General features: G+C 32.4%; 1 protein-coding gene and 1 long non-coding RNA gene across 2 annotated transcripts; both read right to left on the minus strand.

Annotated features, from left to right (window-relative positions):
* Positions 1-8,364: 8,364 nt before the first annotated feature.
* LOC127737060 (collagen alpha-1(XII) chain-like) lies at positions 8,365-12,498 on the minus strand. The gene is made up of 4 exons (XM_052247592.1): positions 12,475-12,498; positions 10,058-10,310; positions 9,638-9,733; positions 8,365-8,399 (listed from the first exon to the last, which is right to left on the minus strand). The coding sequence occupies exons 1-4, from the start codon at positions 12,496-12,498 to the stop codon at positions 8,365-8,367; spliced, it is 408 nt and encodes a 135-aa protein (XP_052103552.1).
* A 3,404-nt stretch (positions 12,499-15,902) lies between these two features.
* Positions 15,903-18,914, minus strand: LOC127698719 (uncharacterized). The gene is made up of 3 exons (XR_007980947.1): positions 18,885-18,914; positions 17,830-17,943; positions 15,903-15,979 (listed from the first exon to the last, which is right to left on the minus strand). It is a non-coding gene; the product is annotated as an uncharacterized LOC127698719 (long non-coding RNA).
* Positions 18,915-24,789: the final 5,875 nt, after the last annotated feature.

The following is a 24,789-nucleotide window of genomic DNA, read 5'->3' on the forward strand; positions in this document are numbered from 1 at the left end:
TACAAGTAAAAATGCAATTGATCTGACCTTATTACCCGTGAAATTGTAAACACTGTGTACAAATAGAAATATTTTATCAAATTAATGTGTTGATATACGCGCTTGCAAAAAAACAATGGATGAAGTTATTGTTTCACTTGAATTACTAGTTCAAATTTTGATACTGTTCGTAAAGTTTTCGTTAATTTTCAGCCCTTTTATGTTGGTAATCCATTTTGTAATAAATTACACGTGTAATTTTGCCGCCATACATGCGCAAAAATTATTTTCGGTTCAATCGTACTAGTTTAGATCGATTTCTGCGTTCACATTTAAAGTTAGATCGGTTCACTTTAGATCGATTCAAACTAAACTACCTCTTTTGGTGTTTTAGTTTAGACCGATTCAAGATCGATTCAAAGCGTTCACATTGGGCTTAAATCGATCTAAAGTGAACCGATCTAGTTTAAATCGATCTAAATGTCCAAGTGTGAATGGGGTCTTAAATGCAAAATGTATTACTTTGTAATTAAAAACGTCGTACAAGTCAGATACAAAACAAAAGTAACAAAATAAACGGAATGGTAACAACCAGCCGTATAGTTTTTTCTGACTACTCGCGCAGAAAAACTATACGGCAACGGTTGTTACCAGCCTGTTTTTTTGTTACCTTGTTCTGTATCTAATACTTAATGAAAGTAAGCACACATAGGAAACAATTGAATATAATTTGAGTTCATTTCAGCGACAGATTTAAATAGCCTGACGTCATGACAATGGTTTAATGTGTTTTACATCCCAACTCCTTTTTTCTAACAGGGGTGATCTGAGTCGCATCACCCATACCAGATCACCCTACCTTGAGTTTCTTTGTTCTGCATGCTTTCTCTTGTTCTGTTACATTTTGGCGGGAATGTCGAACACACAATAAAACTTAGAAAGTATTTATGCGGAATAAAGACTAACTTTCAAAATGTATGTAGAAAAAATCCAGTGTCTATGCGGGGAATCGTACTCAAGACCTTCAGCATATGAAGCCACGATTCATTTTTTTTTTATCTTTATTATATTCACAATTTGTATATACATATCACAGTTTCAATTACACAAAAATAAAAACATTGTCATTAGTTATTGTCCTTTCTCTGAAATGAATCATAAATAAAACATTAGCTATATTGCGTGTAAGCCACGATTCATACCCCTACACCAGGAAGACTGGATACAAACTCACTGTTAATTAGACATATTTAAACATTGTATCCGGGGCTCACAAAGGGTATATACTGTATAGTTATATATAAAGTATATTATAATTATTGTATGGCGTATTTTACTAGATGTTATGAAGCGTAAATGTTGTTTTTTTTCATATAGCCTAGAAGCTGGGATGTAAAATAGTTATCCCACTCGGACTTGGTGTGTCAGTGTAAGATCACCCTCCGGCCTCCAGCAATCGGGGTGATCTTACACTGACACACCAAGTCCGAGTGGGATAACTATTACTTATTCCCTACAGAAACTAAACTTGACCTAGATAGTACAAAAATGAATTGTCTTTATGTCCACAATAAAGAGTCAATAGAATTGTAAAAAATGGCATGCTTAAAATGTTATGATCAAAGGGGCTTTACAGAAATGTGAAGTCGGATACTTTTCAGGTGAATGTCTATTTACCAGATATTTAAGGATACTGTAAATTCAGAAATTATTGTGTGCATTTATTTTTGCGATTTTTTAAAAATGGACAAAAATGCGAGATGAATTATTGCGATTTCAAGAAAAGCTGTGTATAGATATACGTATCAGATATTCGAATGCGAGATCTTTTTATTGCGATACTCAACCAAACGCATTATTCGCATTAATGAAAACTTTGCAATAACATCTGAATTTACAGTATTTGTCAATTAATACGATAGTACTAAAATTGATATATTGAAATGAAATCTGAGGGTTTATATTGGGTCTTAGAGAACCTACTACTTTTTTAAACACTAAGATATTGAAATTTCCTAAGCAAAGTTTACTCTTGTACAGTTTTTTTTTCACCTTGCGTTCTCTTCAACAGGTCGGGAACACTACCTTATACATGTTATATGGATATGCATAAATTAGTATACTTATGTCCTCGCAATGTAATTGTTTATTTACGCATGACGCATTTTTCTTACCTGGGTTTTTGACCAATCCAATAAATAAATAACAATTCATGATGGAGCTACTACGGGTTTACGATCAACCAAGAACACGTGTTATTTGCTGAAATACAACACATTGTTTCATGCATTGCGGGATAAACAATTTCGCTTAGTTTTTCAAATTGTTTATCTACATTTATAGTTCGTGATATAAAGTATTCGTTCCATGAATCTTAAAATTCTTGAATGGAAATAGAAACCCCAAAAATAACTTAGACCAAAAACAAAATATGAAGTGCAAAATGGCATTGTATGGTAAGGAATATGAGGTTTAATTTCATTATGATAAGTGGTTAAAAAGGTTGGAGTTGTGGATACAAAAGCGAAACATATCGTACAAGAAGAACGAACGGACGAACGGACTATAAGACGCCCAGACAGCCGGACTGACGGACTCCCATCACTATATATCTCCGCTTTACCATGAATGCGGGGATATAAATATGAAAAGCTGATCTAATGATCAAAGATACCTCCGCTTGCAAAAAACTATTTCATGGAACAATAATTAAAGTTGAATGAATTTTGGCTTGTAAACTATCATGTTTCATCTTTATTTATTCTAAACAGATTTTATCAAAAGATATTAATTTTTCATGTGGGTCAAACAAGATATTTGTACTTTGGAACTCTTAATTTCATAATACTTTATTTTTCCAAAATATGTATTTAAATTGATAAAAAACTCAAAATCCATAAAGTAGATATAAGAAGATGTGGTATGAGTGCCAATGAGACAACTCTCCATCCAAGTCACAATTTGTAAAAGTAAACCATTATAGGTCAAAGTACGGCCTTCAAGACGGAGCCTTGGCTCACACCGAACAGCAAGCTATAAAGGGCCCCAAAAATGACTAGTGTAAAACCATTCAAACAGGAAAACCAACGGTCTAATCTATATAAAAAACGAGAAACGAGAAACACTCATGAACCACATCAACAAACGACAACCACTGAACATCAGGTTCCTGACTAAAGCCCAGTTCGTTCATTCATAATGGCCAGCTGTACGTCTGTAATGGATTGGTTTCGCTTTCATTGATAAAGGTATTTTGGGATCAAATTGGCAACAGACAGACTTCATCTACGGACAAAAGTGTACAAAATATGTGAAGCTATTTACCGTGCCGACTTTATGTAACACAATTTGTTGTGTTTTTCGAAGCAGCAATGTTTTTAATGGCATTATACAGGATACAAAAAAATCCAAGAGCATATATATAGGGAGGCGTGTAACCCATTCTTTCAAACCGTTTTGACCGGTTTCAAAGAGCTCAAATGATTTTTATACTGGACATTGGTCACTTCATTGGAAATTTCATTAGTTCACGTAAAGTTAATGCACAGGTATAATGCAAAACAATGAACAAAACCTGTTCAACTACTTTTATAAGGCGAAAAAGAAAGCCTAATCGTGTATCCAGTAATCAATATTATTTTAATCTGAGCATGCAAATTGAAGATTATGTTATATATTTTACATTTAATACATTGGCGTAACAAAAATATTTATCATGAGAGTCCCAGACACTTTATAAGTTTATAAGTTGACAGTTTTCCCACTAATTCCACGTGTTTTCAGTGGTAGTAAAATCGTAGCAGCCCACAATGCATTGTAGTTCAGTTCGATTGGTCAGTTTTCAAAGCCGTGTTTACCTTCTATTAATAGAGCATTTTCATTATTCACGTATCTGGATACGTGCACGGATCGACTTATACGTATCGGGCAGATTTGTATGAAATAATGATCTAGCCCCGACCTCAATTAAAACTAAATTAAAATTAAATGCATTATAAAATATCTTCATCGGGACCAACTTGACTTAATTTATCCTTTCCTCATATACGTGTTATACGATACGTCGATACGGATACGCCAGCAAATACGTGAATAATGCAAATGCTCTATTAATAGAAGTGGGACATTTAAAGACGTATCGTATCCGTATCTGATACGTTGACGTATCTGCATGTATTATGTTTACATACTTGCTTCTTGTATGTCAAAATTCTGTCTTAATCACATTTATTGCCCTTAAAGTGATGTATCTACGATATATATTTACAGTACCTATAATACAATTATAAACACATTACATGGACGACACCAGAAGCTAACATTTACACACATTTAACAATCACGTGATTTTCGTGTCAATCTGTATACTTGTATAAATTTTAGCACTCGATATTTGAATCATTAGAACTACCCAGGCGTGAATTACAAAATAAATAAAGTTAAGGATTGTGTACCCTTTTGTTGTTTCAATGCTAAACATATGGACATTTTATAGAAATCCACAGTCGTTCACCTTGTCCTCAGGCTCTTATATTTGACAATTCGGTGCGTGTTATATAGAGGATTATTACATGTCGTGCTAGCAATGGTTTTCTTTAAACAAGTTTATCAATAAAGATATTGGTTAAAACAAATAAAAATATGGACCAATTCAAGTACACCTCCTGTAGGGTGCGCTCGACTTTAGTGACTCAGCACGATGAGTTTTGGAATATAAAGGTTGTTTATGATTTTTTGTTAAAAACAAACGCTAGCACATCATGGACAAACAAGTAAGTAATCTACGTTTGTAATTTTATAACGAAAATCTCTGTATTGAAGTCTGTAGGTTTTCTGCAAAAATCTTTGCTTTATTTGCTACAAAATCACTATTTTCTATAAAATACAATAAAACATAGATAATATTTCTTTGACTCAATTTCCTATTGGTATATGTACGAAATGACAGATCTCTTTTATTCGTTATCTTCGCTGTTTTGCTATTATTTCATCTTATACATTTCGTACTACACAGGACTACAGAAGCGGTTATAAACCGTACGTGAACAATATTTATACACATACTTTATTGCTTGTAAATGAGGATTGTGTCGGATTTATTACTTATACCAATAATAATAAACTTGTAAATTGGCAGGCAATACTTTTTTTCCCAAATATTTAAACTGAAAGAGACCGAAAAAATCTGCATCACCCTTTCCTTATATTTCCCCGCTTTTCCCTATTCTCGAAATCTCTACCACGATTTTGACTCGATCATTAACTACATTTGCATTATTATTAAAATTCACGCCTGAAAATGATGACGATTTAAATATCTTTTGTCTAGATATATACGATTATTCATAAATTAAAAACATCATGTCATAAAAAGAGTGTATTAATGACCGAAAGATATCTAACATAGAAAAACACATATACATGTACTATTTAAACACGTAAATGATCATTTAAACAATAACCCATAGATACGTTCAGATACGTCAACGTATCAGATACGGATACGATACGTCTTTAAATGTCCCACTTCTATTTGGAAAACTATGCGAATATATACTGACGTCAGGAAATCTAGAGTTCCTGACCTGTTCAAATGAAACAAGTATTGTTTATTTCAATCATTTTGTCGGAGGAGTCGGTTGCCTAACGTTGCTGGCCTTTTTCTGTAGAAAGAATAGTGGTAACAACTTTAGAAAAATGTTTAGTCGAACATCTTGACGACCCGGCTATATGTCTTTCGATTTTTGAGAAGTTTGGTATCAAGTATAAAGATTGGATATTTTCATTTTTTATGTTCATACCAAAGGAGAGAGAAGGACAGATTTGTGATTTTTTGTGAATGATGTAAGGGTATATGAAGGATTCCCAGGTTTGCTGTGAATTCCATGTTCGAATGTATGAAAATGCCACTCACCCCCCGGATCTCAATTTCAATATTACAAAGTAGTATAAATCTGCTAATAAACTCATCATATATACCAGGCTTTAAGTTTTGTTCACCAGACACGCGTTTCGTCTAAAAAAAGACTCATCAGTGTCCCTCGAATAAAAAAGTAAAAACGGTCAAATAAAGCACGAAGTTGAAGAGCATTGGGGACCCAAATTTCCCCACAAAAGCTGCCAAAATAGCATCTTGTCATTATTAGTTATATATGACTAAATACTTTAGCCAAAACATGGGTCAAATATGTCAATTACGACATGTTTGTAATGTTATAGTGATACCACAAGTGACCTTTCTGCACTTACGAGTCCAGAATATATCAAGCTGTACATAAATCAATTAAATTAACATGCATTTGATAGGCTTCAATAATTTAATAAATTTTGCAATTTTCAAGGGTCAAATAATGACTCTTATCATACTTCTTGTGGGGTTCTTACCGATTGTGTCCTATTTCTTATTGTGTCCTTGTCCAAACTTTGCCCTATTCCTTATTGTGTCTTATTCCTATTATGAGATTGTTTACTCGGGTGGTGCATGCATTTTTTGGCGAATTTGGCTAATCAATCTTTGCTTTAATTACTATGAATTAGGAATTTAAAACAAAAATATTTAATTATCATACCTGCAAATGTTCTTTAATTACGGATGATGCGTTATGTTTTGGTTCAAATTATTAGGTGTTTGACATTTCTGATGAAAGACCTTTTGATTTTATTCTGATTTTTTTTTTATCTACTAATCATCTCTTTCTTGCGCTGTATTTTTACCGCATTATGGCAGTACCATTTTTAGTTTATGATACCGAACAGTTATTGCGATTTCAAAACTCACAGCATGTAACCGAACACTTTTCTTTGTAAGAGCTATCTTCCCTAACGCTCTTTTTTTTGTATGCGCATCTCCTTCGAAACAAAAAGAGTTATTAAAAATAAATATGTTTGTTTTAAAGTTAGGAAGCTTTTTGGTCCGGTGACATCTAAAAAGCAGTTATGAACCCATCACTTTTTGTCAAAGCGGTATAAAGTAAAATGAAAAAAATACCGAACTCCAAGGATAATTCAAATCGGAAAGACCCTTATCAAATGGCAAAATCAAAAGCTCAAACACATCAAACGAATGAAAAACAACTGTCATATTCCTGACTTGGTACAGGCATTTCCTTATGTTAGTGTAACTCGTAAAACCTTATGCTATAAACGTCAATGGTATTATGATTTGAGATCAATAGACCATATCTTAAAAAATAAGGTCAAGGTTAAGTTAATAATCTTAGTTTTGATCTTTTTTTTGTGGCATCTCCTCTGAAACGATAGAATATAGATGTAAAAGAACTTAAACAAAATGTTAAGATAATTAGGATGAATGTATGATATATTTGGTCCGAAGCAATACAATGACATCTTATAGGAGTTATTGCCCCTAAAGTGATTCAATTCAACATTAACTGGTTATAACTTCACACAAATAAAGCCATAAAGTCTTTTGCAAAAGGTTGGATGACATATAACATTGAAAAAAAAAAAACCGGAAGTGACCTTGTGAATACCGGAGCGAGCTATTTCTGTAATCATATCAAGGAAAAGGACATATAAAGTATATTAGTTTGGAATCGGCATATCATAACCTATCATATGACGGAAATGGCATTATATAGATAGGAAATTACAAATTACCTTCCTTATTTCAGGGAAAAAGAACATAAACTATTATATTTATGGAATCAGTGTAAAGGAAGCTATCATAAGTAACCTGTAGAAGAGAGTCGAAAGATACCAAAGGGATATTCAAACTCGTAAGTCGAAAATAAACTGACAACACCATGTCAAAAAAAGCAAAAATGACTAAAAGACAAACAACAATGTTCATTACACAACATAGAAAATGAAAGACTGAGTAACACGAACCACACCAAAAACCGGGGGTGATCTCAGGTGTCCCGGAAGGTTGACATTTTGTAAAACGGAAGACATTATCTTCCATATTTCAGGCAAAGTATATAGATACCATTTAATTTTTTTTTAATCAGCGTTAAGTTAAATATTATTTGACGCTGGAAGTTACTTGGAGTAAGCAGAAAGTCGCTACTTATTTCCCTTTTCTTATTTCAAAGGTGGGAGATCTGAACAATTGGTTATTAATTCTTATTTAATCTTTTCATTGAGGAATTCTCACTACTATGTTTTGAAGAAATGCATGTGGTTTTTTATATATATTTTTTATCTGTTTGTATAAAATTACAATGATCTGAGTTATCTTTTGTGCATTTGAACAATATCCATCGTTCTTGTTCTTTCAGTTTTAGTAATTCCTCTTCTTTGTTTTACTTATATAGACCACCTTATTGAATGTTATCCTTTTTGAACATTCACATCAATAATATGATTTAACTATAAAGGATGAAATACTTGAATTGTAAACTTTAATATTTCGGTTATACTCTACTTTCCAATGATGGCCAATATTGTTGGTTGAGCTGCAAAAAAAAAAATAAGAAAAATTAGTTTACTTAAAATCAACAAATCATTATTTACCCCGGGCTATCAGTTAAAATGAAAATAAAACAAAAAAACTTGATAATTTCTCCACCCATATGCTATTTATTGTATATATCCGTAACAGTTATCAGTTGTGTCATAATACAACATACATTTTACATTGATATTGACTTGTTTGACATTTGTAGACTTTACCAGTAAAGCATTCAACAATATACAACTCTTGTCAGGTATCAACTTTACCAAACAAATACAGCTTTTTTTAAATCATGGACTTCCACTTATAAACGGTTGTCTTATTAGCCCCTTCAATTTGTTATTGGTGTTTTAAATATACATGTAGTATACAAAGGTCGATTGAAATGATTATTTAAAGACTTAAAAACCACGAAGGTTAATACAGGAATCTTTTATCCATATTTTTCAAATGAGGGGAAACTAGGTGAGTCGACAAACTGGGCACTCCTTCTGTGCATGCGATTCCAATGTTTCTCCCGGGAGGCACATGTCAAAGCCAAATGTGTTGATCTTGAAAATAGTTTTTTCATGTTTAACGGCTTATGAATATGATGAAGCCGGTTCATTCAAGCCTATACTTAACTGATCACTTAATAATTGAAATTTAATGTTTGTAATGTCTACCGCTTGTAAATGTTTTGTTTCATCAGTTCAGAGCTCTAACTTTTCTTTCTTTGAACACCCCAAGGATGGCTGGGGTATAGAAATGTAGTCACTTTGGTCTTCGTTCAACCAGTAGTAAAACCCTTACAAAAGTCGGGCGTTCGTTTAGCTGTACTGGATGTATATATTTGCTGATTATTTTTATATCAATGTTATTTATAATGTATGAATTTTGGCGTACATATATAAACCCAATATAACGATACGTTTCGTGTGCAGCAAATCAAGTATTTTTACAATAATTACCATTACATAAGTTACAATAATATGCACAATTTCTGGATGCCCATAGTGTGTAAGTTCCTTCACACACCGTTGGACCATACTGCTTACAATTTGGTATGACATCATTGCAAGTTCCTAAAATGATAATATATAGTAGTAATATATTTATTTTGAAATTAATGGATTCAAACGCAAGTGAGTGTTTATGGAATTCATACCATAATTAATTGAAAGGACTCGATTCCTCTGCCAATTCCAGAAACAGCAAATGATAATTATTATTTACGGTTTATTATTAATCACAACTTACTTGTTGTCATTGTTGTTGTTGGTTCATCTGTTGTAGTTGTAGTTGGAGCAGCTGTTGTAGTTGTTGCTGGTTTTAAAGTGGGATGTATGGTGGTTACTTGAGAACAAAGAAGAGAAACCGTTAATGAGAAAGTAAAATAAAAATTTCAAGAACATAATTAGTGTTTTACTTTTTTTAATCTCGACTGTGCCAGACTTTAAAAAAATGGTAAAGTAAGCGTTGCGTTATTACATAACTTCAAAGGACCGACACTGACGTATGTAATTTGTTATGCGACATATTTGTCTCTATCTTGAAACTTCTGATTTAAGAATAATAAAGTTAAGAAAGTCTTACCAGATATGCAAGCAATCGAGTGGATTGAATCGTAAATATGACTTAATGCATTGAAATCTTCAACATGTAGAACGTATGACGGACCGGAAGCCATTCCGTCAAGTTCAGATTTAGAAATGCCGCTGCCGATTCCAACTGCAATGATCAGTATATTATTGTTCTTTAAATGATTGGCTTGTGCAATAGTGGATAAATGGTTATTAGATCTTCCATCTGTGATTACCACAAGTATGTTCCTTGCATTGATTCTATCTCCAGAGGAAGGTTGAAAAATATTGCTGCCAACAAATTTAAGGGCATCGCCGGTATTTGTACCACCGCTGTTATATCTTATTCCCTGAATAGCATTCGACAATGACAACTTATCATGGAAAGAATTTAACTTAAACTCTTCATTGGGCAAAGATGAAAATGTAACAACACTGACGAGTGTATCTCTATTTCCTATGATAAACCTAGTTACGGAACTTGTAACAAAATTCTTCACTTTGATGAAATTGCTCGATCCAACAGAACCGGATGAATCAACCAGAAACACCAAGTCTACTTTGTCATGACAAGCTGAAATGTACAGACGGAAAGTTTTTTCATCAGTTGACATGCTATTTTTTAAATAAAGTGTTATCAGTGTCTACATATATATCGTTTGGGTTTTTGTGTTTACTTTCTCACCGACGTATTCCCATCAATTTGAATAACATATAGATCATGTGTCCACGCTTCGCTTATAAGGATTTGAAAATGCTCCTTTCTGCTTTCTGTTTTAACGACTTTTCGGGATCCTCTGGTTTTGTCGTAATGATACATTCCTTCAAAAATTTGGATGCAGAAATTTCATTGGTTGATATAAAATTTATCCCTGTAAGCGAAGCGTGGACAGATGATCTGTATTTTACTCAGATTGTATACTCGATATCTTTTTATTCACATTTTAAATAGGAGCGTTGTGCAACATATGTAATCACAACTAGTTTGTTGAATGATGCTTGAGTGCATGTTTGATATGAAAGCGATTAATTCCATATACAAGTAAAAAACGTTCATACAGTCACGTTGTTATTTGTGTTTTTGTGTTCTTATTTTTTTGCTTTTAGATTGTAGTCGCAATGAAATATATCCTCAATGAGAGATTTTTTTTTCAAATAGGATTTCTTGAACCGCCCAACGTTAAGTTTCAAAGTTGACTTGAAGAGCTATAATCATTGTATAAAGTGTTATGAATTGGCTGTTTCTGTATTGGATTCTTGACTGGTTAGTATATGGAATTAATCGCTTTCATATCAAACATTCGACAAACTAGTTTGCTGTGTTTACATATGTTGCATTGCTCCTATTAATGTGATAAGATATCGGGTTACCTATTCAACACTGTAATTAGATCTTTGAATGTTGTTTTTATTGGTATAGATATTGATTTTGTTATCGTTAAATTAAAACCATACTAAATATTATTGTTAAACACATATGCACATTCACGGTACTACGAACTGTCGATACCTATATTTTGACACTGCACAAGGTTATTTTTGACTGTTAATGACGTCTTTACACCAAATCCATTGGATGTTGAATGTGTACTGATTGATATTTTAGTCTTAGATACATCATTTCGTATTAGTTGATATTGGCTTTGAACTAGCTGTCAGTAACTGCAAGTACTCTCAGATCTTTACTTGGTGTCTTTTTTGTTAGGGATGTATAGATACGCTTCCACGTGCGATCTGTGTTTTTACGTTAGATGTTTTATGCTTGGTATCGATCTGATGAGTTAAGCCCTTTTTATCTATTTTTTATAGCTTGTTCTTATGTTGTAATGATATACCGCTGTCCCAGGTAAGGGTAGGATTTGGAGCCAGCAGACAAATTTATCCTCGCCACATTCTGTATGTGCCTGTTCCAAGTTAGGAGCCTGTAGTTCAGTGGTTGTCGTTAGTTCATGTCTGTCATATTTGTTTTTCTCAAATTGTTTTGTTATAAATTAGGCCGTTTGTTTTCTAATTTGAATTATGTCACATTTTCATGTCGGGGCCTTTTATAGCCGACTATACGGTATGGGTTTTTCTCATTGTTGAAGGCCCGTAATTGCTTACATCCACTTTATTTGAACTTAGGTGAATAGTTATCTCATTGGCAATCATACCACATAAGACCGTTGTATATTAGACCTCAGACTGAACTGTTGCCGTCGGTCTTCGGCTTTGGGCAACAGTTCAGCATTCGGGTTAAACAGATAAATGCTGACCTCAAACCAAGTCTATGACTGTGTAATGTCTTAAATCAAATTAAAATGTTTGAGTCAATTCGGTGGGACTGAATTTGGCGGTTACCATTTTAATTAACAAAGAGGTAACTCAAGACCTAAAGAGAAAACTATTTACATCTTCAAATACTAGTATTTGTTTTTTCCATAACTTTTAGTCTTAGTTTACAACACTTCATCCTCCAATCAAAATGTACTCACCACACATGCAGAAGCTAAAATAAAGGAACAATAGGAATACCAAAAGAAACAATTTTCCAGCCATTTTAGAGAGAAACTTTTATCTCAACAACAATGACCTAGTTATTCATGAAATAATCAGTGTTGATTATAAGTATTCTAAGGTCAAAGGCAGAATACAAAGTTACCGATGCGATTTCTACTTTATTTGATTTTGTGAATATTTTTACTGTTACAATATACATTCAACTAATTTTTAGTAATTTGTTTGTTAAAGAGATGCATGGCGCTACATTGTCGCGTCTTAATATACTTTAGATCTTTTTATGTTTGATAAGCTGTTGTATTAGTTTTTGGAAATTCAAATATTTTGCCTCAAACATCACTGAAGAGACATTAATTGTCGAAATGCGCATCTGGTGCAGTAAAATTGGTACCGTTTATGTTATTACTACCACTGGGTCGATACCATTGATTGGTGGACTGTTAGTACCCAAGGGTATCACCAGCCCAGTAGCCTGTACTTCGGTACTAACATGAAACTCCGGATATTGTTTTGATTGAAATTTGATGTTATAAAATTTTGAAAATCATTTTGAATTAAGGAACATATCTCCCTCATGCAAAGCTCTGATTCCTTGTCCGGATTTGGCTATACTTTAGTTCCCTTTTAGTTTGATTAACTCTTCAAAATTTGTATTAGTTTTTTTATATTCAAATTTTTGGCCTCGAGCATCACTGAAGAGACATTAATTATCGAAATGTGCATCTGGTGCAGTAAAATTGAAACCGCTTATGCTATTAATCAGAGGAGTAATGCCGAAAGTCAAATCGTGGGATGTCGATAGAATTTACCGAGACACTTTTTTTTAAATAATGTATGTGGAACATATAGAAGTTAACCTTTTTAATGGAATTTTCCCTGAAAAATTATCAGTACCCATTTATCAGTTCCCTTCCATGCATCTAAGAGAAAAATTGTAGCACGAGTATGGTGAAAATTAAATACTATTTTTCGATATTCCATATTTCATATTTTTCGGGTAATAACATGGGGAAACTCCGTTATACATTAACTACATAAAATTGTACAATAAGGATATCTTTCTTTTAAGTTGTACTTAAAAAATAAAATCCGAAATCCGACATCCTAATTTACATGAAAAATTGAAAAGAATGTATTTTTTACGTTTATGGTGTAAAATATTAACGTTTAAAATTAGTTCACTTTTTGTGTGATTGGTCCAATTGACAGATAAGAAATACTGTCATAAAAACACCTTCTTTGGATGAAAATGCTCAATCCTTCGTCCGGAGTTACCTTGGAAAACACTGTCGATTTCGTAAGCAGTCCGTGTATTCTGTTTTCTCGTGTCAAGAAGAGATTTAAAGGGAACTATGGAAAACTTGTTTCATGGAAATCTATATGGTAATAAACAACCGAAATAACCCAAAAGTCAAAGTTCAGAACACATTTCGTAACTCTAACGAAATCAGTGAGTTTAGTTTATTTCCGATTTTGATTGCTCAAAGAGACAAATAGGATCGGACACAAGTTTGATCAACTTATGAAGTCTTTTCCTTTACATTATATAGCAATTACAATAATACAGAGCATGCACAGTGCAACAATGCATGAATTCAACTTAACACAAAGTGTATAACAATCCATTTTGTTAATGTGTTTAAAGATATGAAGAAATTACATCGAAGTCACTTCTAATAATACGTTTATGTACAGAAAACAATCGGTGTGACAGCATATATAGGGGAATACAATCACTAAGGGAATAAAATCACCCCGGACAGAGTGACCCAGGTGACTCGACAAAATAAGCATCTAAGGCTTTGCATGTATCACCTTTCTATCGATTACAAATCCATATCCGGAATCTAGCTTCTAAACAAGCCAAATTGTAGATTTAAAAGATAGACTATTTTGCACCAATGGACCTATTCAAGTCTCTTGTTTGAGACATCAGAACATCATAAACTGACAAACAACAGCCAATAAAACACTAAATAGAGATTGAGCTACACGTACTCTAACATGAAAATACCAAGGGTTAACTAATGTGCTCTGGAATTTCTTGCTTTTCTAGTTGTACCTGTCTTGTTCCTCATGACAAGTTAAGGATTAAGGCAACAGTGGTTAACAGATGTTCAAATCTCTCGGAAATCGATTAAGAAGACAATCCAATTAACAAAGAAGTGAGGTAATAATCGCATGAACTCTAAATGTAGCGACACCGGGTACATCGACAGGGTAAACGTCTTTTGACATACATGCATTGTCCGCCGTGCCAGTCCACATGAAGTCAAAATGTAACAATTGGGTATAGAACAGAATTGGTAAAATTACAGATACCATGACTTTTCTGGTATTCAACGATCTAAGACTACGAAAGCATTTTGCTATTGAATTCAGACCTAATCGGTCAACCAATTAGTGATGGTGACCGTAAAACTTATGTAGTTTCGATTTCAATCTTTCTTCTTCGCCCCCTGCTAATGAAGTCCGTATATTGTGAATATGCGCGAGCACATCGTGTTAATACGTGTGAGATATTTAAACGTTATAGGATGGGACATAGGGTATGCTAGTGCTGAGAAAATGAATGTTAAATTAAGGATTCAAAGATAAGAAACTTAATCGAGGACCCAAATGTACAATTGGTTCTTGAAAGCTAATTTCCTCCAAGTAATATTTAAACTTGATATTTAACTACTTATTAGTGTATAACCATAGATAAGATTCGAATATTGCATTGGTGCACACAACATTAAGTTTAAATTTGCTCATAATTCGACAGAAATCATATCATGTTTAGGAGATCGGATTCCCTCAGGAAACAAATAATTCATGACATCGAACATCTTCATATTCACTATAATAATTTCAAAGAAAATTGGGTTACATTTGATGCCATTTCGTATATGGGCCAGTCCGTGCAAAAAGGTACAAAAACGAAAACTAAATTAATTTCTAAAAAGTGTTCATAAGTATTGGAAGCAGACTTGTGATCAACAAAACACCGTCACTTTTCCTCATATAATTAAGATGTAAGCTATACACACATTTTCAGTGTTTACATCCCTCTGCGTCTTTTCGTTTTAGTGACAAAATCGAGACAACATTGACCATTTAAAGAATGTTTATAATACCCATTTTTACGGATAAAATCGTTTTTCAAAAATATTTTAACGAACTTGAACAACGTGTCCCGTTAAGTTTATCAAAAACACTTTTTGTACCCTTTCGTATTGAGTGGCCAATATACATATATATTTGAAAACTAAATGATATACTGGTGGTGAAAATGAGAGTGACTGCACTAAATCATTAACGGCACCATGCTATTGTCTGGAAGATCGGCTTGACAGAAACTTAACTTGATACCAAAACGTAGAGCTGTAGTTGATGTTTTAGGTTCAATGTTGAAAATAAATATAAAAAAGTAATCGAAACTATTTATTTGAAAATATTCACAACTCTTTTCGACTTTACTGAATTTTCTACTTTCCAATTACGGGTGCAAATGTGGGTAAAGTGGCACCAGGTGACTCTGAAATTAATAAAGAAACATTTCATATTAACTACTAGTTTATGATGTCATACAAACAAGCAAATAACGTAACAAATTGGTATAAAATTCTTTAAGTTTTCTTTTCTCTCCAAAAATTGACTGACCTTATACAATTGAGAAAGAGCTAAACATCCATATGAAAGTTAAAACGACAGGAATTTCCCATGATTAGACATTGTACAAACAATACAATCGCTAGTATTACCATCTGACATCTCAACATGAGACAGGTAACAAACTCAAACTTCAAAATGTTCTTGAATTGTAGCTTTCAATCCGATTCTCTATTATACATACTGAAAAACTGCAATGCTTTTAGTCATAAAGATGCAAACTGGATAAAATTAATCACTGCTATAGTATTCCTGTAAAAAGTTGTAAGTGGCAGTAAAACTTCATTGCAAGCTGTTGGATGATAAAAATGTGTGCATTTGACTTGAGGTTTGAGTCAAAAGTTAGAGGCATTAGGGTCAAAGTAAATCTCATCCGTTTCATTCAAAAACTCGTACTGTGTGGTTTTTTTTAAATGTTTCACGTCGACAAATTTCCCAAACCTACCAGCTGTCACCAATTTTTTTTTTAAAAACTTCCTTAATGAACATTAACGAATCAGTAATAATGTGTCTTAAATTATTATTGATGAAAATATCATCTAGCAAGTGAACACCAATATATAATGATTCTATTTTGAACCAATGAATGATTGCTATGACACATGTTCAATGTCGCGTTGAAATCCTATTTCAAAATGTTTTTTGGAATAATTTTTTTGTTTCTTTTTATTTCAGACCATCATAAAACTAGTAACAAGACAACTGAAAGCACAACTTCCACTTCTGAAATATTACAAATTAATACCAGTAGAAGTTGATTATTAGAATTATGTGAGACGTAAGGTTGCAATTTTCATCTTTAAAACATAATTAACAAAAATTGTAAAAATTAACGTCATTTGTATCATCAAAGTTTTGAAGGCGAAATTGCAAACATGAGAACCAAACCAATCAAAAAGAGAAGAATTCCAGAATGACTGGTGCATAGACAGGATATGCATAATTCTCTTGTTATGCAGGCATCATCCATCTAATTATTTTAAAATCATGTTCAGTATCAAGTGTCAAAGATAGAACATAACGAACAAGTAATAATGTCATATAACAATACTGGACGATAGTGTTTCTAGTTACCTACGATATTGACCCATTCGAGATGGCGAAATCATGCTTTAAAAACTATTTTTTGCCTGCGTTATCGAATACTAGCATTTTAATGCAACAAGAAATTCATTATATGGTTGTCAACTAATTTGTGTGTTGTGAAAATGACCTTGAACATACCCCTACGTCGGGAATAATGCTTTAAAAAAAGGTGCCTTTTTTTTTTTATAAAGGACGATAATTGAAAGTTTCCTTTGTAAACTTTCCATTTCTATGGAGTGAAGTTTTTTGTAAATATGCAGGATTTTTTTTTACTAGTATGATGCTTCAAAGATACTGAAATACCATTAATGTATTATTTTTCATTTTTAACCAATACTAACCGAAAAGTTAACAAACGTTATCTTTTCTGCTTTTACTTAGTGTGTGTTGTTAATTTTAATTTTAATTTTATTTTTGTTGGTTGTCTGTGTTATGTCTATTTAATAAGATCGCTTTTGTTCTTTTTATTTCAGTCTGTCTATTTGCTTTTTCTCCTTTGTCATTATTAAACTTTTCTTGTCTTGAAATTCTGATTGTCTGGGTTATCGAGAGACATGTTCTAGCCTAAAAAGCGGAAATGATAATGATAAATGAAAATATTAGTAACTGGATGTTTGATTTTGTACTTACCGTGGCAGAATTCACAGTAATGTGCACAGTTTGCCGATGCCCATGGCTTGTAAGATCCGTGACATATTGTTACCCCATATTGGTTACAGTTGGCAACTTCGTCAATACAAGGGCCTGTGTAAAGAGCATTATAGCAAATGCACGATGTAGTCGACTATTGTTACACAAATAAAAGGTCTACAAGGTTTTCTTATGATTCAAAAATTTTTAGGATTATTTTTTTTTATCGTTTTATCTATCTGATGTAAATTATGTCTCACTGGATTGAAAAAAGACAGAACATTACAAACAATATGGATAGTACCAAAAATTTATTTTGTATAGAATCATATTTGTTCAATACAAATGGATAATCATTATATGTATGGCTATATCGGTATAAAATGGGTTATGCTCGAAGGTAAATCGATGTTTTAATACACTAAGCAAGCAATGTACTACCTACAAATAATGCAATTAATAGGATGAAAAGGTATAATATCTTTTTTTCAATTGTAAGAGCAGTCTCATCTTAACGGAATTCAAAAGCAATTAATAATTCTGGCAAAATGATCCCTTTATAGTGTGTTATGGACTGTTGTTTTTCGGTTTATATTTAACATTGGAAAAACAGAAGTACTAATTCAAAATGTATAAAAAGCAATCAGACTTTGTTTCATGTTAAAGTTTTGTGAAAGTGCTATCAAAATTGACTGAATTTAGAATCAAACCAGTTACATAAAGAAATTCAGGAGACTGTTCAATTTGTATTGCGTTTACGATTCATGTACAGCTTTTCATGTTTGACTTGTTCATGTGGTATCTTTTGGATTTCCATTTTTGATCACATTGGTATCTTCTATGAGAGTTTAAAAAGGAGAACTTTAATTTTATTATGACAATTTTTCTCTCGTCTTTATTTTTAGCCTATGTTTCTCAATTCCTTATTTGCCCATTTTTCTCAACTCTTTATTGTTTTGCCCGTTTTTCCCTACTATTATTCTTATAAAATTCTTGAAACTGAAATGCTGTAGAAAAGATGATACGTTACTATTTAAATAAAACTATGTACAGACCTGCCGGAATGAACGGTGGCGTCAATACTGAAATAAAATATTTTGTAACAATACAGAAAGACATGCGAAATACGAAACCACTGAAGAAGTTTTTAATTTGGGACAAGCACGAAATAATGTGGTTGGCATTAACTATTTTTTTTATCTTAACCCTTTCAATTATTAACAATATCGTATCAGAGAATTTTCGCAGTTACTGATTACTGATATGAAATTCTTTCATTTTTCCTCGTATGTTTTGGATTATCCTTCGAAGTAGATTTCACACAGAAATATTTTAAACAATACAGGAAGACTCCATTGTGCGTAAGTTGAATACAACAAAAAGTTTAAAATGTTCAACAAAATTTAAAAAAATTAATTTTGAATAAGTCTAAAAGTTTGTTTTTTTGTTTTTTTTAAAGAGAGTGGGGACCTTCTTTTTTTATTCTTTTTATAATGAATGGTTTGATTTTATAACTGTTGAAGTTTTTATAACATAAACCAGTTGTATTGTGTTATGATCAGGTTTGTATTGTTTTGTTTTAACGAAATAATTCGAGTTTAACTATATCATATATTACGTTTACGATACCAAACGGACATTTAAAACTCATAAGTCGAAGGGATACTGACAATGCATGTGGCAGAAAACGAAGGACGACGAAAAGACAAATAAATCCACAAAACAATACATAAAAACAAACATTGGGCAACCCCAACAAACACAAACACAAACACCGAGGGTGATCTCTGGTGCTCAGGAAGGGAAAACATATCTTGCTCTACTAGTGGCATCCGTCTTGTTGCTAAAGATTCGAAAAACAAATCAAATTATAACTTACATGTCGTTGTTGTTGGAGGTGTTTGTGTTGTAAAGACTTAAAAAAGAATAAAAAATAATTATAACAATTAATTAGGCCTGATTAAATTGTTCAAAATTGTTATGGGAGTAATAAGTATCAAAATGGCAGAACAAAAAAGTGTAGATAGTTATGTCAATTATGATAAATAGATGTGCCGAATGAATCATGCTATAAATCAGAGAACAACAAGCACTAGAGAGACAAATCAACTGGAATCACGAAAAATGTTTTCAATTAGGAACATGGAGGCAAAACAATAAAAGAGAGAATAAATACATAGATATACATACATTTTTATTCTTTTCGAAAATATCATTAATGTCTAAGATAAGATCAACTATAACATTCTGCCAAGATGTTTCACATGTCAATGTTTGATTTCCTTTTGAATTTTATGTATACAAATTATTTCAGTTCAGTTGATATGTCTTGGATTTCACAGCGTTACAGGGAGGCCTTCACCACTTCTCTAAAACATCTAATTGCAAGTTCGAGACGGTCCCTATCAACAATTTGAGTGGGAATCTTTGCTTAATGTCGATAACATTTCTGAACATAGGTGAACACAGATGCGCGTAATATCACCAAATAACATGATTTGACAGACAGAGATCGATAATTTCGTTGATATATGCAGGAACAATACAAACATTAAGCAATAAACTCATCATAGATACCAGGATTAAAATTGTGTACGCCAGACGCGCGTTTTTTTCTACAAAAGATTCATCAGCGACGCTCGAATCAAAAAAAGTTAAAAAGGCCAAAAAAAGTACGAAGTTGAAGAATAATCTTTCGACAGCTACAACTAAGCACGAGAAAGAAATAGAAGAACAGTAGTTGAACTTTAGATCTTGTCAATATACAGAATTAGGTATAATTATGTATGTTTTTAATTATTTTTTGGTCAAGTATATTCAAATCTATTGATATAGCATGAAAATGGTCTTATATGAAAACGTCTTCAATTCAGACCAACAATGTTTATAAAAACTCATTTGCAAATAACGTCATTCCTTCAGCGGGATTCGAACTCAAGACATGAAGTTTTGCGACGTGATTTTGAAACATCATTGATGTCCATCACCCTATACCCCTCGTCCACTAGGCTATATGATATATAGTTTCGCAAGTCATGTGATACATTTCGTCGGTCACTTTTTATATGCCTGGTATCTTTAATGAGTTTTTTTGTAGTAGTGTGTAGGATGTATCGTAACAATGAGAAGGTATATATGCACTTGATCTTCTTTCATAGTCACACAGTTTCTATTTATATTTTTTTCTTGCGACAACTTTAAGATATACTTTCACTCTTGAAATTGAAACGTTCCTACATTTTTTACTATTTTGTTCTGATGAAAATAATTTTTCATGAATACGCAATATAACATTGATTCAGTAAAAATGATCTTCTCAATAAAAAAAAATTACCTAAATTGCAGGCGATTGAGTGTATTGCGTCATATATATGACTCAACGAGTCAAAATCAGTTGCATATAAAACGTAGGATGGATCTGAAGCCATTTTGTTTAGTTCTGCTTTGTCTGCATTGCCAATTCCAACTACAATGATCTGAACGTTTCTTTGCTTAAGTCGATTTGCCTCAAGAGCAGTTTGCGGAGGGTGGGACGATTTACCATCAGTAATAATTACTAGAATGTCTTGAGCACCAATCCTGTCCCCAGAAGCCGCGGTGAACGTGTTTTTCTCAACAAAAGTCAGTGCTGTATCAGTGTTTGTACCACCTGACTGATAGGGGATATTCTGAATGGCATTGCTCAGAGAACTCTTATCTTTGTACTTGTTTAATGCAAATTGAAAATGAGGTTGAGAAGAAAATGTAATAGCACCAACTTGTGCATCGTTCGGTCCAATCATAAAGTGAGAGACGGAATTCGAAACGAAACTCTTTATCTTTCTAAAATTGGCAGATCCAATTGATCCAGAAGCATCGATAAGAAACACTAAATCTATTTTTTCATGGCACTCTGTAATATTCAAATGATGATTAGAAAACATTTTGTCATCTAACAATATAAAATCACCGAAATTTTGTATTACAATATCGCAAACTCTTTCTTATTTCTTTGTGTCCAAGATGTGTTTAAGTTTCAATATTACTAACGTTAAACGGTTCTATCATATTATTTGTTCAAACAATATTAGACCAGTTGTTTTCGATCATTAGTATTATAATGCATCATAACTTTGATTCGAACATTTGATGTTCTTAACTGTTTTAGTTTTTAAAATCAACCATAAAATGACTTTCTGATATGAAGTTCAAATGATAACCCTGATTTTGGCCCGGTTTGGGTTGTACACTCTAGTGTTATATGGACAGTTGTTTGTCTGTGGGTTTTTTCCCATTGTGTCTTTTTTGACTGGTTATATTTATCTATGTAAATTTGACAATGTATGTTTAAAATGTAAATAAATGTGTATATGTGCAAATATTCTGAGCAGAGTTTCAAACTATGCCGACATGTTTTCTTATCACCCTCTATTTGTAAACTTTTCATGTTGGTATTTTTTTTTACAACGAGAAAATGTGTGGTATTTGTTATTGTGAAAAGAACATGCTGCTAAGTTATTAAGTTTTAAAATGTGTGATGTTTAAACATAATATATTTGAATACATTAAAATATGTTTTTAAGAATATGCTTAGAAACACTAACTAGGCAAGGCTGTCGAGGTACTTGATACTGTATTAGAGAAAACTGGAAGTAAAAAATAAAAGAAGAAACTGCTAAATGAACAAACTGTAGTAATATTTTTCCCAAATGAACTAAACTGACGACAAACATATACAGGAATTCTAAATGAAAATTATAAATAAGTAATATAAACTCTCCTGAATCAATTTCTTTTACCAAATAAAAGGTAGATATTGATATCAGTTCAAAGAAGTCTTGGTACAAGCAAACAAACGATTCTTGCTTGGTGTATACTAAAGGAACAAGTCACTAGAGATTTTTCAAGCAACTTGATCATATTGAAGTACATACTGAAATAAGAAAATATAGCGGTTGTCATGTGTTGCTGTATATCATATTTGTTTTATACCCTTAGATGGAGATTGGTTATACATGTGCTCAGCCTGTTTATTGAATAAAAAGACTGCTTCGGTCCACAAACATTTATTCTTATACAGGTGAAACGATGATTTACAAATTGTTTAATCTATGACACAAAAGCAATGAGACATAGAACAATTCATGTGTCTACTTCTACAATCATATTCATGTTTATATCGGGTCACATGTTCATCGACAGTCTTCGGGATGGCTCAATAGATGGCGTTTAGTCCTAAACTAAGCACGAAATGCCGATATCTTTTTATTGTCATGCATTAATTATTGTTTTCTACTGAAGTTATTGTAATTCTGGCAATATATTAGTATGTCATAAATCAAATTAAAAAGTTTGAGTCAATTTGGTGGTAATGAATTTGGCAGCAAATGCCCCTTAAGGAAAATAGTACAACTAATTTAAGTAACATTGCGTAATTAAACCTAAATAAGGAAATACCAAGGGGGCAACCAAAGAAAAAACGTAAATTGAACAGAGAAAACAACACCATAGTACAGAAAAACGAAAACACACACACACACCAGTACATAAAACACTCGACAGATAACTTTTGTACATATAAGAGAGAGACAAAACAGTTTCTCCGGAAGGGTTAAAGCAGTTAGTGCTCTACCAATCGTTAACCATGTTTCATACCATAGATTTGTAGAGCTCTCGACCTTTCTAACCTCTATATGGCATTACCAAATTCATCAATCATCAGTACATGTAAATTTTCTACCCTTAAAACAGGACCGAATAGAAAGCCTAAAACAAAAATTTCTCGGGAAAAAGAACGTTTTTTTATAATGTATGGACATGAACTGGGTATGTCCACTTATATATATTAATAAATAATTTGCTCAATTAATTATCATAAATATATTTGATTTGCTTTATTAGCTCTCTACACTATCTCATGTTGTTGGGCAATAGGCTGAATTGAAGAAAAAAAAATGACTCTAAACATGAATGCATATGAACATGTATATTTTCTAAGTAAAACAGAAACGAAAATACGAAAAGTTCTTCGGGATAAAACAATATTGTTTTACATAATCATTAATCAACATAAACTGATTGTGTACATGAATTAATCAATGAATTACATAATTAATTATAATAAACTTATACATTTAGATTGTTTTTCTCGAAAATTTCTATTGTAAAGAGAGAAAAAAAAACATACTTGCTTCTCTTGGAATCTCTGTTAAAGAACTTGATGCTGTAGTAATGGTCGCTGGAAATTAGAGTGAAAATATACTTGATTTGTTTTATAATCCCTATACACTATCTTATATTGGTGGACAATAACCTAGATTCAAGACTTGGCTCTACAAATGAATGCATATGTAAAAAATGAACAAGGTGAAGCAAACGAACACAGTCATATGTAGCAAATGAACACATATGTAGCAAATAAAGAAGATGTATTGTAACATGAGGTATCAAAGTGTTTCTGTATGGCTCTTGCTAATTCCTACCTAGTATTCATAAACTGTTGACACAGAAATATCTTATTTTGATAGTATTATGCAAATGTTGAAATAAAAATGGCAAAACTTAAACATGTAAACTTTGGAAACGTTCAAAGTCAATTAACCATGACTAAATGTGTAGGGCCTATTAGTCTTTGTGGAAATATAAACTGCAAAGGCTGGTGTATATGTTAACCAAATGTCATTCACTAAATATATATGGTTCCCCTTAAACTGACCTAAATACAAACTTTAACATGTAAGCTAAGCAAAAGTTTTAAGGTCGATGAACCTATGATCCATGACTGAGTAGCCTGAGCCATATTATCCCCATGGATATTATATGTGCCAATGTTAAAGCAACTGAATACCAAATACCATTAACCTACCATGACCTAATCACTAACTTTAACATTTTAAAGTAAGCAAAAGTTCCAAAGTCAATAAACCACGACTTAGATATGGGGCCAAATAATCTTCATTAAAATGAGGTGTGCCAATTCAA

Source organism: Mytilus californianus, unplaced genomic scaffold, assembly GCF_021869535.1.
Source record: "Mytilus californianus isolate M0D057914Y unplaced genomic scaffold, xbMytCali1.0.p SCAF_4, whole genome shotgun sequence".
NCBI classification, from domain to species: Eukaryota; Metazoa; Mollusca; class Bivalvia; order Mytilida; family Mytilidae; genus Mytilus; species Mytilus californianus.